Source organism: Rutidosis leptorrhynchoides, chromosome 5 (genome assembly GCF_046630445.1).
Source record: "Rutidosis leptorrhynchoides isolate AG116_Rl617_1_P2 chromosome 5, CSIRO_AGI_Rlap_v1, whole genome shotgun sequence".
Classification (NCBI taxonomy): Eukaryota; Viridiplantae; Streptophyta; class Magnoliopsida; order Asterales; family Asteraceae; genus Rutidosis; species Rutidosis leptorrhynchoides.
The window spans coordinates 344,336,683-344,352,341 of NC_092337.1; the positions used below are offsets into that span (position 1 = coordinate 344,336,683).

Genomic DNA, 15,659 nt, shown 5'->3' on the forward strand with positions numbered 1-15,659 from the left:
TCTTCCTGTGCCTCTGCCGCATTAATATTGAAAACTCTTCCGTGGCCTTGTCCATTCGTGTTCTCCTGGTTCGGGCAATTTCTAATAATGTGGCCCGGTTTTCCACATTTATAACAAACTACATTGGCATAACTTGCTCCGACACTACTTGCTCCGCCATTACTCGTTCCGACACCATTTGTTCCTTTCGTTCTATTAATCCCTGGTCCGTAGACCTCACACTTCGCCGAGCTATGACCATTTCTTTTACACTTGTTGCAAAATTTGGTGCAGAACCCCGAGTGATACTTTTCACACCTTTGGCATAGCTGCTTCTGATTGTTGTTGTTGTTGCGGTTATTATTGTTGTTGGGATGATTGTTGTAGTTGCTGTTGTTGTTGTTGTTATTGTTGTTGGGCCGTTTGTTGTAGTTGCGATTGATGTTGCGATTGTTGGGATAATTGTTGCGATTATTGTTGTAATTGCTGTTGTTGTTGTATTGGTGATTCTTATCACCGTTTTCCTCCCACTTTCTTTTGACTTGCTTCACATTGGCCTCTTCAGCAGTCTGTTCTTTAATTCTTTCTTCAATCTGGTTCACTAGTTTGTGAGCCATTCTACATGCCTGTTGTATGGAGGCGGGCTCGTGTGAACTTATATCTTCTTGGATTCTTTCCGGTAATCCTTTCACAAACGCGTCGATCTTCTCTTCCTCATCTTCGAATGCTCCCAGACACAATAGGCACAATTCTGTGAATCATCTTTCGTATGTGGTAATATCAAATCCTTGGGTTCGTAACCCTCTAAGTTCTGTCTTGAGCTTATTGACCTCAGTTCTGGGACGGTACTTCTCGTTCATCAAGTGCTTGAATGCTGACCACGGTAGTGCGTACGCATCGTCTTGTCCCACTTGCTCTAGATAGGTATTCCACCATGTTAATGCAGAACCTGTGAAGGTATGCGTAGCGTACTTTACTTTGTCCTCTTCAGTACACTTACTTATGGCAAACACCGATTCGACCTTCTCGGTCCACCGTTTCAATCCGATCGGTCCTTCGGTTCCATCAAATTCCAAAGGTTTGCAGGCAGTGAATTCTTTGTAGGTGCATCCTACACGATTTCCTGTACTGCTAGATCCAAGGTTATTGTTGGTATGTAGCGCAGCCTGTACTGCGGCTATGTTTGAAGCTAGAAAAGTACGGAATTCCTCTTCATTCATATTCACGGTGTGTCGAGTAGTCGGTGCTATTTCCTTCAAAATAGTTAAATGGAACAAGTTAATCATACAGAATATTAAGAGTAGTTAATAGTATTTCGTAGCATAATATGAACTCATTTATAAAAGCTTTTTCTTCATATTAGCATTTTATAAGTTTAAATTCGGGTAGTACCTACCCGTTAAGTTCATACTTAGTAGCTAATATACAATTCAACTACTACAATTCTATATGAAAAACTGATTATAATAATATTTCGCGTTCAAACTTTTATACAATATTTTACAAACTTACAATACCGCTTATTTTACATAAAGCATGAAATATAGCACACAATAACTTTGATACAAGATAGTTGTGAAGATAATTCTAGCTAGTACACAAGTCGTTCAGCAAAGGCAATAAAGACACGTAATTCATACGTCCAGAAACAAGTCATGCATTCTGGTTTTACTAGGACTACTTCCCATCCTTGGTCTTGTGCAACATAACCGTTATGGCCGTTGATAAGACAGCGTGTTGTAACGTCGTCAAAGGGACGAGGGTTACGTAATGTCCAACAGTCCCGTAATAATCTAAAAACCTCATTTCTTACCCCAATTACCGACTCCGTCACTTGTGGAAACGTTTTGTTTAATAGTTGTAGCCCGATGTTCTTGTTCTCACTTTGGTGAGAAGCGAACATTACTAATCTGTAAGCATAACATGCTTCTTTATGTTGCATGTTAGCCGCTTTTTCTAAATCACGAAGTCCAATATTCGGATATATTGAGTCAAAATAATTTCTTAACCCGTTGCGTAAAATAGCATTTGGGTTCCCCGCAATATATGCGTCAAAGTAAACACATCGTAACTTATGGGTTTCCCAATGTGATATCCCCTATCTTTCAAACGAAAGTCTCTTATAAACCAAGACATTCTTGGAACGTTCTTCGAATGTCTTACAAACTGATCTCGCCTTAAATAGTTGTGCCGAGGAATTCTGGCCGACTCTAGACAAGATTTCATCAATCATGTCTCCGGGTAGGTCTCTTAAAATATTGGGTTGTCTATCCATTTTGTGTTTTTAAACTGTAAAATAGACAAGAGTTAGATTCATAAAAAAAATACTTATTAATACAAGAAATTTTTACATATATCATAAAGCATAAGAACACTATATTACATATATTACACCACACGAATACAACTATCTTATTCCGACTCGCTCGTTTCTTCTTCTTTGGTTTTGGTTCGTTTTGCCAAGTTTCTAGGGATATATGATGTTCCCCTAATACGAGCCGTCGTTGTCCACATTGGTTTAGAAAAACCTGGTGGTTTAGAGGTTCCCGGGTCATTGTTACAACTTAAGGACTTCGGGCGTTGACGATACATATAAAGTTCATCGGGGTTGGAATTAGATTTCTCTATTTTTATGCCCTTTCCCTTATTATTTTCTTTTGCCTTTTTAAATTCAGTTGGGGTAATTTCTATAACATCATCGGAATTCTCGTCGGAATCCGATTCATCGGAGAATTGGTAATCCTCCCAATATTTTGCTTCCTTGGCGGAAACACCATTGACCATAATTAACCTTGGTCGGTTGGTTGAGGATTTTCTTTTACTTAACCGTTTTATTATTTCCCCCACCGGTTCTATTTCTTCATCCGGTTCCGATTCTTCTTCCGGTTCCGATTCTTCTTCCGGTTCCGACTCTTCTTCCGGTTCCTCTTCGGGAACTTGTGAATCAGTCCACGAATCATTCCAATTTACATTTGACTCTTCATTATTATTAGGTGAGTCAATGGGACTTATTCTAGAGGTAGACATCTATCACATAATATCAAACGCGTTAAGAGATTAATATATCACATAATATTCACATGTTAAAAATATATAGTTTCCAACAAAATTTGGTAAGCAATCATTTTTCAAGTAAACACGGTCGAAGTCCAGACTCACTAATGCATCCTAACAAACTCGATAAGACACACTAATGAAAAATTCTGGTTCTCTAAGACCAACGCTCGGATACCAACTGAAATGTCCCGTTCTTATTGATTAAAAACGTTCCATATTAATTGATTTCGTTGCGAGGTTTTGACCTCTATATGAGACGTTTTTCAAAGACTGCATTCATTTTTAAAACAAACCATAACCTTTATTTCATAAATAAAGGTTTAAAAAGCTTTACGTAGATTATCAAATAATGATAATCTAAAATATCCTGTTTACACACGACCATTACATAATGGTTTACAATACAAATATGTTACATCGAAATCAGTTTCTTGAATGCAGTTTTTACACAATATCATACAAACATGGACTCCAAATCTTGTCCTTATTTTAGTATGCAACAGCGGAAGCTCTTAATATTCACCTGAGAATAAACATGCTTTAAACGTCAACAAAAATGTTGGAGAGTTATAGGTTTAACCTATATATATCAAATCGTAACAATAGACCACAAGATTTCATATTTCAATACACATCCCATACATAGAGATAAAAATCATTCATATGGTGAACACCTGGTAACCGACATTAACAAGATGCATATATAAGAATATCCCCATCATTCCGGGACACCCTTCGGATATGATATAAATTTCGAAGTACTAAAGCATCCGGTACTTTGGATGGGGTTTGTTAGGCCCAATAGATCTATCTTTAGGATTCGCGTCAATTAGGGTGTCTGTTCCCTAATTCTTAGATTACCAGACTTAATAAAAAGGGGCATATTCGATTTCGATAATTCAACCATAGAATGTAGTTTCACGTACTTGTGTCTATTTTGTAAATCATTTATAAAACCTGCATGTATTCTCATCCCAAAAATATTAGATTTTAAAAGTGGGACTATAACTCACTTTCACAGATTTTTACTTCGTCGGGAAGTAAGACTTGGCCACTGGTTGATTCACGAACCTATAACAATATATACATATATATCAAAGTATGTTTAAAATATATTTACAACACTTTTAATATATTTTGATATTTTAAGTTTATTAAGTCAGCTGTCCTCGTTAGTAACCTACAACTAGTTGTCCAGAGTTAGATGTACAGAAATAAATCGATAAATATTATCTTGAATCAATCCACGACCCAGTGTATACGTATCTCAGTATTGATCACAACTCAAACTATATATATTTTGGAATCAACCTCAACCCTGTATAGCTAACTCCAACATTCACATATAGAGTGTCTATGGTTGTTCCGAAATATATATAGATGTGTCGACATGATAGGTCGAAACATTGTATACGTGTCTATGGTATCTCAAGATTACATAATATACAATACAAGTTGATTAAGTTATGGTTGGAATAGATTTGTTACCAATTTTCACGTAGCTAAAATGAGAAAAATTATCCAATCTTGTTTTACCCATAACTTCTTCATTTTAAATCCGTTTTGAGTGAATCAAATTGCTATGGTTTCATATTGAACTCTATTTTATGAATCTAAACAGAAAAGTATAGGTTTATAGTCGGAAAAATAAGTTACAAGTCGTTTTTGTAAAGGTAGTCATTTCAGTCGAAAGAACGACGTCTAGATGACCATTTTAGAAAACATACTTCCACTTTGAGTTTAATCATAATTTTTGGATATAGTTTCATGTTCATAATAAAAATCATTTTCTCAGAATAACAACTTTTAAATCAAAGTTTATCATAGTTTTTAATTAACTAACCCAAAACAGCCCGCGGTGTTACTACGACGGCGTAAATCCGGTTTTACGGTGTTTTTCGTGTTTCCAGGTTTTAAATCATTAAGTTAGCATATCATATAGATATAGAACATGTGTGTAGTTAATTTTAAAAGTCAAGTTAGAAGGATTAACTTTTGTTTGCGAACAAGTTTAGAATTAACTAAACTATGTTCTAGTGATTACGAGTTTAAACCTTCGAATAAGATAGTTTTATATATATGAATCGAATGATGTTATGAACATCATTACTACCTCAAGTTTAGTAGTTAAACCTACTGGAAGTGGCAAGAAATGATCTAGCTTCAAAGGATCTTGGATGGCTCGAAGTTCTTGAAGCAGAATCATGACACGAAAACAAGTTCAAGTAAGATCATCACTTGAAATAAGATTGTTATAGTTATAGAAATTGAACCAAAGTTTGAATATGATTATTACCTTGTATTAGAATGATAACCTACTGTAAGAAACAAAGATTTCTTGAGGTTGGATGATCACCTTACAAGATTGGAAGTGAGCTAGCAAACTTGAAAGTATTCTTGATTTTATGTAACTAGAACTTGTAGAATTTATGAAGAACACTTAGAACTTGAAGATAGAACTTGAGAGAGATCAATTAGATGAAGAAAATTAAAGAATGAAAGTGTTTGTAGGTGTTTTTGGTCGTTGGTGTATGGATTAGATATAAAGGATATGTAATTTTGTTTTCATGTAAATAAGTCATGAATGATTACTCATATTTTTGTAATTTTATGAGATATTTCATGCTAGTTGCCAAATGATGGTTCCCACATGTGTTAGGTGACTCACATGGGCTGCTAAGAGCTGATCATTGGAGTGTATATACCAATAGTACATACATCTAAAAGCTGTGTATTGTACGAGTACGAATACGGGTGCATACGAGTAGAATTGTTGATGAAACTGAACTAGGATGTAATTGTAAGCATTTTTGTTAAGTAGAAGTATTTTGATAAGTGTATTGAAGTCTTTCAAAAGTGTATAAATACATATTAAAACACAACATGTATATAAATTTTAACTGAGTCGTTAAGTTATCGTTAGTCGTTACATGTAAGTGTTGTTTTGAAACCTTTAGGTTAACGATCTTGTTAAATGTTGTTAACCCAATGTTTATAATATCAAATGAGATTTTAAATTATTATATTATCATGATATTATCATGTATGAATATCTCTTAATATGATATATATACATTAAATGTCTTTACAACGATAATCGTTACATATATGTCTCGTTTAAAAATCATTAAGTTAGTAGTCTTGTTTTTACATATGTAGTTCATTGTTAATATACTTAATGATATGCCTTTCAAAAAAAAAAAAAAATATACTTAATGATATGTTTACTTATCATAGTATCATGTTAACTATATATATATCCATATATATGTCATCATATAGTTTTTACAAGTTTTAACGTTCGTGAATCACCGGTCAACTTGGGTGGTCAATTGTCTATATGAAACATATTTCAATTAATCAAGTCTTAACAAGTTTGATTGCTTAACATGTTGGAAACATTTAATCATGTAAATATCAATCTCAATTAATATATATAAACATGGAAAAGTTCGGGTCACTACAAAACGTACCGCAATTACCACGTATATCAATTCGCACAAGCTAGTATCATCAAAACCGTACAACTAGCAACATCATTAGCATAATAATCATAATATTAATTAAATGCTAACATCAACAATTATAAACCATGGTTAACCAATCGTACAAGGGAATGGTACTCGAATTTCCCATCGGTGTTCATAACAACCGTTAGCGTCCAAAACGGCTATGGTATGCTAACCCCCGAGGTGTTCCAAAATGGCTATGGCATCACCCCCAAGTGTTCCAAAACGGCTATGGCATCACTTGATCATCGTATGCGTAAGAACCAGCTAGTCGGTTAGCGCCCAAAACGGCTATGGTATGCTAACCCCGAGGTATCCCAAAACGACTATGGTATTACCCCTAAGTGTTCCAAAACGGCTATGGCATCACTCGATCATCGTGTGAGTATAGACAAGCTAATACTCACACCATGTGCATAAAACGGCTATGTGCACAATTATTAAATGTGGACAAAAACGGTTATGCCTCACATCTATAGTCACGAAACGGCTATGTGACTCATGGTCAAATAATCGCATAATAATAATTATATCGGGTCCACAAACCTTATGTCGCATGTAGTGCACAAAACCCGGCTATTGTGACACTATTCCCAAAGGTGTCCAAACGGCTATCGTCGCATCGATGTGCACCAAAACCCGGTTATTGTGCACATCGCGCACAAGCAAATAAATTATATACATACATGTATAACTATTCCACTCACCTTGAAGTCTTGAAAAAAGCATCCAAGTCCGTTAATCCGCCAATGAAACATACCTATTCCATTATCATAATAACAAACATCACAATTAGGGTAGATTACAAACCAACCCATATTGACACCTAGTGTAAATCTTGACCCAATTGTACTTCCAAGCCCGACCAAAGTCCAAACTCACCAATAATCACTAACTAGAGTGATAATGATTCCAATAACGCCAAACAATCTAACCAAAAGTGATAATCACTCATTCTCCCCCAAAAGTCAACTCACAAACCCTAATTTGATCCATTTCAAAATCAAACCCATACATACATCCATAGTTAATATTAACTAGTGAATATGTTCCATTAACATATTTTACCCAATGTTTGAATATCCAATCACTTACTTGCCCAATTTAACTCAAAACCCATTTGACCCAAATCTTAAAGTCAATCTTTCAAACACACCCAATGGGTTCCAATACTTCCATAATCACCTAAACTAGAGATTAAACACCAATTACAAACTCCAATCTAGGTTAAATCATTAACCAACCCAAAACCCACCTTCATCACTTACAAACTAGAATCTTGGTGTTAACCTTCCATTAACAACTAGTGGAGTTTCATTATGAACTCACAATCAAAAACCCCTAAAATATGAACATGAATCACAAAAACAAAATTCGAATTTAGAGCTTACCGCTAGTATCAAATCGTAGCTACGAACTAGGAGAACAACGTTGCCTCTTGCACCAAAGATCGAATCACGAATCTTCCTTTCCAAATCACACTTTGAATCAATTGGGGTTTTGAGGAAATGAGAGAAAATGAGAAAGAAAAGGAAAAGAAAAAGATAAAATGAAATGAATGGACCAGATTTGGGGATATAATCTGTCCCATACGTGAAAAGACCAAAATGCCCTCACTTTCCCTTTAAAATTGCGAAATCCGGAACTAGCTCACCAGGACCGCTGCGCCGCGGCCCTATTTTCTCGCGCCGAGACCTTAGTCGTGGTCTGGTGGCCATCTTATCGTGCCTCCTGATCCTGAATCCTTTGTATTGTCGTGCCGCTACTTCCTCCTCCGTGCCGCGACCCTTAGCACGACCTGACCTATTTTCATGCATTCGACCATGGTGACGAGTTCACGCTTCACATGCCTCACAAGTCTAATGTACATGCACGTTAAAGCACTAAAACACTTCTATTACACGTCACGACTCGAATATCATCTCGTTAAGCCCATTGTATGCCCTTTATATATATACATATTCGTTATACGTCGTGCGTACTCTTCACATATACATCGTACGAATAAACGGGTCTTACATAAATAACTCATGGAAAATATTTACATTTGGTACTCTATCTTCAGGGTTACAGTACATCTCAAAAAGAATTATTTTTTGCAACTCAAGAGGGTGGATTTGGCTAAGACCTATCCCATAGTGGGCAAGAATTTCTTGTAAGAATGCGGAAGGAGGAATACAAAGATTTCCTACAGTTAGTTGGAGTTTGTACAGGGTGATCATTTTCTTAGGAGGTTTATTAGCTGTATCACTAGGTGAAGAGACCATGGGGTTCAACAATCTAATACTCCTATGATCTATGCACAATTTGTCAATTTCTGCTTCGGTTATACTGGAAGGAATAGAGCTTACGTCGCGCGTATCTTTCTGTGAAGAAGTGCTGATGGAAACGGCCATGGTAGTAATAAAAACAAAACAATAGACACAGAGGAGAAGGTAAATCAAGAACTGACATTGAGCAAATTAATCGATATGAACCCTAGAAAGCAATCACACATATTCTTCAAAGCAAATGATCAGTTTCGAAAAAGGAAAAAAAATGGGAACGAATTATTTATAGTCAAATTGGAAGACGATGAAAGGGTATGATTGTGCCACGTGTATGAACCAGATTAATTGGATAAACAATTTAAATTTCGAAAATAAGTCAAAAAAGGTTTTGGGGGCAAATTCATAATTGGAAGAGTGACATCATCACAGAAAAACAGACGGCTAGAGCAGTTTTGTGTCTTCGAAGAAAAAGGCATCTTTTATTTTTAGTTTAATGACTTTATTTTTCACAAAAATAAAGACATTAAACTGGAGAGACTTAATGGTGTATTCTAGGGTATACATGCATAAAAGTATCATTTTTATACAGAAAAATAGATCAAAGAGCACAAAAGATAACGATATTTGACAGTTTTTAACTTTTGCCGTCCAGCGCACAGCAGGCCGCCCAACGTTATGCGTAAGCCCTGCAGGCAGCTTATATGCTTAAGCCCTTTAGTAAAGTGCGTGAACAGCACGCAACCACGTCAGCACACGCCACAAGCATTCCAGATATTTCGCATAACTCAATTAATCAACAATTGGACATTCTATGCCTATAAATAGACCCCTTGGGTCACCACATCATCTACTACTCCGAACTTCAGTCATAGAGAAGTACACTTTCTCTCACACACAGTTCTTTCTCACTCTAAAACATTGACCGCTTAGCAACAGAACGCTAGATGGATCAATTACAGATTGATTGAGGCCACCCTACGGATCTCTCATCCGTGTTCCGGTCTGCAGGGATTATTTCCCGAGGGCAAACATCAATCAACATCCAATCACTATACGCTAGGCGGATATTGTTCTGTACTGGTACCTTACACCCGTTATACGAAAAATCGTACCAACAAGATGCATGTAAAATCACGTGTCGTTCTACAAAATCCTAATCCTGAATTCTAACCAAAATTGACCCATTCGAACAATCTTGTGGTGTGATCGAACAAGTTTCATTCTACCATCTGTTTTACAAAATATGAATATGAACAATTTTTTCTTCAATATGATGAGTTCGAACACAAATTTACAATGTGTTCGAACACTTTTATGTTCTGCAAATTCTGAATTTGAACAATTTGAAAACACAAACTTTACACCGTGTTCAAACAATATGTGTTCTACACTTTGTTCTACATATCCTAAGTTCGAACAAAAAAGCTCAATTCGAACAAAAATTGTCCAATTCAAACATCCAGAGTCTAACAATTTTGGGTCAATTTGAACAAAAAATCAATATCTTGTGTGCCTTTGAGTTCACAGTGTTCCCTGAAATGTTTGAGTCTCGTGTAAACCTATATATTGGGAAAAAAGATTCATTAAGTGACACCCTTGATTAAGCACATTTACTTCTCCCCGGCATTGAGTATAGTTCACTCTTGTGCAAGGTTGCAAAAGACGCTAGTCGGGGACGCATCGGCCATGTCTAAAAAACGACGCGTCGGACGCAATGAAGACCCAACGGGGACGCAACGGGCGTTGACTTTTTAAAAAAGTTACATTATATATATATATATATATATATATATATATATATATATATATATATATATATATATATATATATATATATATATATATATATATATATATATAAAATATTATATTATATAGATCGGATCTTAAAATATAAACTATATTTACAATAAACATTAACAATTAACAATTATTAATAATTTTTAAAAAAAAAATTGACCGAGTTTGACTGATTTTGACCAACTTTTTCCGAATTTGACCGACTTTTTACCTTTGACCGACTTTTTAGCAACGACGCGTCGGCCAAGTCGGCCGACTTTTGCAACACTGCTCTTGTGAGTATTACATTATTGAGAGTCAACAAATTACATTTGTCACAAGTGTAATCTGCTTAGATTAATTTGATTAATCTTGTTCTTCAAAACGCCAATGTATTGTAAAGATTATTCTTTGATTTGTTTTGATAAGCAAAAGTAAACTTCAAACTTCAGATGCGGTATCATCTTTATTTAGTTGTTATTAAATACTGGTGATGTAAAAATTAGCCTCCCTACTAATTGTTTAGTAAGTCACTATGTGCTAGGTTATAAAAATATCGAACGGAATAATCATGCTCAACTCTTAGCATTTATCATATTAAGAAAATAATAATAATAACCGCTTTTTTAATATTAGTGTTCTCGGATACTCAAATTACAAACTAAAGATAAATATAATATTTTCATTAATACGTGGAGAAGTTATTAAAACTCAGAATTGTGATATCAGTGATGAAGAATGAAAATCTAGTTGCGGGCCTTATTAAGGTAGATGGTGATCAACGAGTATATAAAAATGTCCTATCGTAATCATGCTTTTTTTGTCCGAAAAAGTGAGGATGCAAATGACATTATAGAAATTGATTGGGAAAAGGATATAGACACAAGCTTACTCGACGATTGGGAAGAAGAGGAAGAAGGTTAAAGGTAATGATCCTCATGACCCTCTAAATGAATATGACTGAAAACGAATTCTCAGATGACTCGATGGAGTCATAAACGATATCTACGAAGAGTATCCTCTTAATGAGAACATGAGTGTGTGTCTCCAGCTTTCGTCGAAAAAAATAACGACGGTGGGATGGTCGATGGTAATCAAGTTGATGGAATTGATTTAGAAGATCAAGAGTCGGGATGTGGAATCCACAAGGTGAGAGAGGCAGTTGTTCATCACGAAATGGAGAAGAACTTGAAAAATGTAATTAATGATGAAAAAATTGGTGGCGCCTACGTATCAAAAGTTGTTGATAACGATATTGAAGAGCTCGAGGGCAACAATTGTAAAAGTAATACATTGGTGGAAGAAACGTTTGGAGCAAAGAAATCGTCCAAAAATGGCCTGAAAGTAACACAATTGGGCCTAATTGTGATGGAAATACAGGGAGGAAAAGAATGGGCCTATTGAAAACGAAAATGTTCGGATACAACGATCCAAATATAAATTATGCGGAACCAAACAAGGCAAATACAAAAGGAATTGGGAATCCTAAGCTAGATGACTCAAATGGGATTGGGCTTGTGAAAGCTACAAAGGATGTGCCAGAAAATAATATAGGAGATGATGAAGCAGGTCACGACAAATAACATACAAGTGATGAAAATGGGCCAGCAGAAAACAATGGGCTCAACTTTGAGTCAGAAAATCATGGATTACAGGAAATTGATTTACATGAGTCAAAAAGGAGGTGACGAAAAGAAATAAAAAATAAAAAGGAAATAAAATCCCCAAGGTGAATGTGTATTGCACACCTACTAAATCTAATAGAGGGAAAAGTGACCAGAATCGACAAAGAAAGATATTGGAGGGCGATTGAAAATTGGCATGCCTCCTCAAAAATTAGGTATGTTAAATCAATTGCCAGAACTTCTCAAGCAAGGCGCAAGGGAAAATTGCAAGAGTGCAGTAAAAACACTACAGCTAGAAGCAAATTAAAATAAAAGTCTGTCTTGACAATAGTCAGATAATAACAGGAAAAAAGAAAGGTGACCTCGTGGTCAAATATGGCTAACTCAAAAAACCCTAAACTGTTGACTTAGTTTGCACGTCATAATACAAATCTATACTACCGCTTATATACAGGCCTATGAGGTCACACACTTTAATACTTAGACACCATTTACTGTATATTGTTGATATACAATTATAACCTATAGATCGAAAATCATTATTTAATTAAATATGATTTAATTAAATATATTTTTTTAACAAGTGGTTGAACTACAAAATTTTAGACGGGCTTTTAAGTTAAAAGAAAACAATAGAAAAAACATATATATATATATGTATATATATATATATATATATATATATATATATATATATATGTATATATATATATATATATATATATATATATATATATATATATATATATATATATATATATATATATGGTGAAGATCCATGGAGAACTAAAGGTAGTAGAGAACTCATGGAACTCGTGCAGATTGAGTCAATCTCCTGCAAATTGATAATTTTTTTTATTTTTTTTTTTTTTGCAGATTGACTTTTTTTCTGTGCAGATTTGACTTTTTTTGTGCAGATTGACTTTTTTGCAGCTTTTTTTTTTTTTTTTTTTTTTCAGATTGACTATTTTTTTCTGTGCATATTGACTTTAGATTGAATATTTTTATGCAGATTGAGTCAATTTGTGTGCAGATTGACTTTTTTTTGCAGTTTTTTTTTGCAGATTGACTTTTTTTTCTGTGCAGATTGACTTTTTTTTGTGCAGATTGAGTCAATCTGCGTGCAGATTCACTTTTTTTGGCAGTTTTTTTTTTTTTTTTTTTTTTTGCAGATTGACTTTTTTTTCTGTGCAGATTGACTTTTTTTTGCAGTTTTTTTTTTTTGCAGATTGACTTTTTTTCAGTTTTTTTTCTTTTTTTTTGCAGATTGACTTTTTTTGTTGTTGTGCAGATTGGCTTTTTTTAGTGTGCAGATTGACTGTTTTTTTCAGTGTTTTTTTTAAAGCTCAATCTTCACATAGATTGAAGTTAAATCTACGAGTTCTATGGGTTCTCTACATACTCTAGTTCTCTATGGATATACTCCGCATGTTTTTGGGCCTTATGGCACAGACCCAAAAGGGTTTGCATTTATAATATATATATATATATATATATATATATATATATATATATATATATATATATATATATATATATATATATATATATATATATATATATATATATATATATATATATTTGTTTTTTTGTTGTTTGAAGAGTGGGTGCAAAAAGAAAACCTAACATTTGTTTTTCTTTCAATTCTTAATCGATTAAAAAAAAAGGAAAAGAAGGTTCTCTATTTTTTGTGGTGCCGCACAATATAACAAAACAAATACAGCCGTCTTTTGTCGTGTCAATCTGCTAACAAGTTAAGAAAAAGAAAATAAAAACCAAATCTTCCTTGGTGATTGGTGGCTACTGAGAGTCACAAAAGGGTTTCTTTATTTTGATTTTCCCAAACTACAAATACAGTAAGATCATGATAGTTTGACGCAAGAATAAAATAAAGGAGTTATTTTATTGCTTTTCTACTAAGTTTCGGGTTATACGGACTAGCATCCGACTGGTGTTGATTGACGTACTGTGTGGATCAACCATAGAGATATTCATACACTTTGAATATATGTTTCAACCTAGACGCGGATATTGTTTCTACCGTTCTTGCATCGCTCGCTAAAAATATATATCCAAACTCCTCTTTGTGAATTTATTAATTCATAATTATTAGTGGTGTAATTGGATCTTGTTGAGAACTGCTAATTGTGTGAATGTTTAATTGTAAGTTTTATTAAAAATAAAAGTATGTATATTCTAGATGTTGTCTTTGAGATTTCGTAAAGTGGTACCTCGTCTTGTAGGGATGGAACAAAGTGCGTTTCTTGGGGGTAGATATATTCTAGACGGTGCGTTAGTTGCAAATGAAGTGGTCGAAGATCTTAAACGAAACAAAAAGCACGGCCTAATTTTTAAGGTAGACTTCGAGAAAGCCTTTGATTCGGTTAATTGGGATTATCTTCTTGAATTGATGAAATCTATGGGGTTCGGTACCATATGGTGTAAGTGGATTTCCTCGTGTCTTAAATCGGCTACAATCTCCATTCTCATAAACGGGTCTCCGACAAGTGAGTTTAATCTTAAAAGGGGCGTTCGCCAAGGTGATCCCTTATCACCTTTCCTTTTTATTATTGCAGCGGAGGGACTTAATATCCTAACGAAAATGGCGGTTGAGAGAGGGATGTATAAAGGGGTGGAGGTGGGTAAAGATAAAGTCGTCATTTCTCATTTGCAATATGCGGATGATACGATTTTTTTGGCGAATGGAGTAGACGTAATGCGCGAAATTTAATGTTCTTGTTGGAATGCTTTGAACGGGCTTCGGGGTTGAAGGTTAATTATAATAAAAGTCAATTATTTGGGATATGCATTAGTAATGATAACGTGGAAGCTCTTGCGTCTTGGTGTTCGTGTCTTGCCAGTCGATTGCCTTTCATGTATTTGGGTATTCCCGTGGGTAATAAGATGAAGAAATTGAATGATTGGTCCCCGGTGATCGAGAAATTTAACAAGAGGTTAGCGGATTGGAGAGCAAAAATGATTTCATTCGGTGGATGGTTAACTTTACTTAAGTCGGTTCTCTCTAGCCTACCTCTGTATTACTTCTCGCTCTTTCGTGCCCCTACTTGTGTGCTAAATTCTCTAGAGAGTGTGAGACGGAAATTTTTTTGGGGCGGGACGGGTTTCAACTCTAAAATGTCATGGGTTAAGTGGGAAAAAATCCTTCTTCCTCACGAAGAAGGAGGTTTAAATATCATGTCCTTAAAAAGTAAAAATTTAGCTCTTCTTTGTAAGTGGTGGTGGAGGTTTAAAACCGAAACTAACACTTTGTGGGTCACCGTAATTCGTAGCATTTATGGTTCTAATGGTGGTCTTGTGCTTGGAAACAGGCTTGTCCGGAAACCAAACGCTAGCCTTTGGAATTCTATTTGTTGAAAGGACCCGTTCATATATATTATAAACGATTCACAATAGTTGATTACATCGTGAGGTATTTGACC

The 15,659-nt window shown here is 34.9% G+C and overlaps 1 protein-coding gene across 1 annotated transcript; it reads left to right on the forward strand.

The window, feature by feature from the left end:
• The first annotated feature begins 14,464 nt into the window (after positions 1–14,464).
• On the forward strand, positions 14,465–14,950 carry LOC139849621 (secreted RxLR effector protein 78-like). Its single transcript, XM_071839255.1, has one exon. It carries the CDS (start codon positions 14,465–14,467, stop codon positions 14,948–14,950), a length of 486 nt encoding a protein of 161 aa, XP_071695356.1.
• Positions 14,951–15,659: the final 709 nt, after the last annotated feature.

Coding starts and splice junctions, on each gene's coding strand:
- LOC139849621 (XM_071839255.1), top strand. CDS start 14,465: ATGGAACAAAGTGCGTTTCTTGGGGGTAGATATATTCTAGACGGTGCG.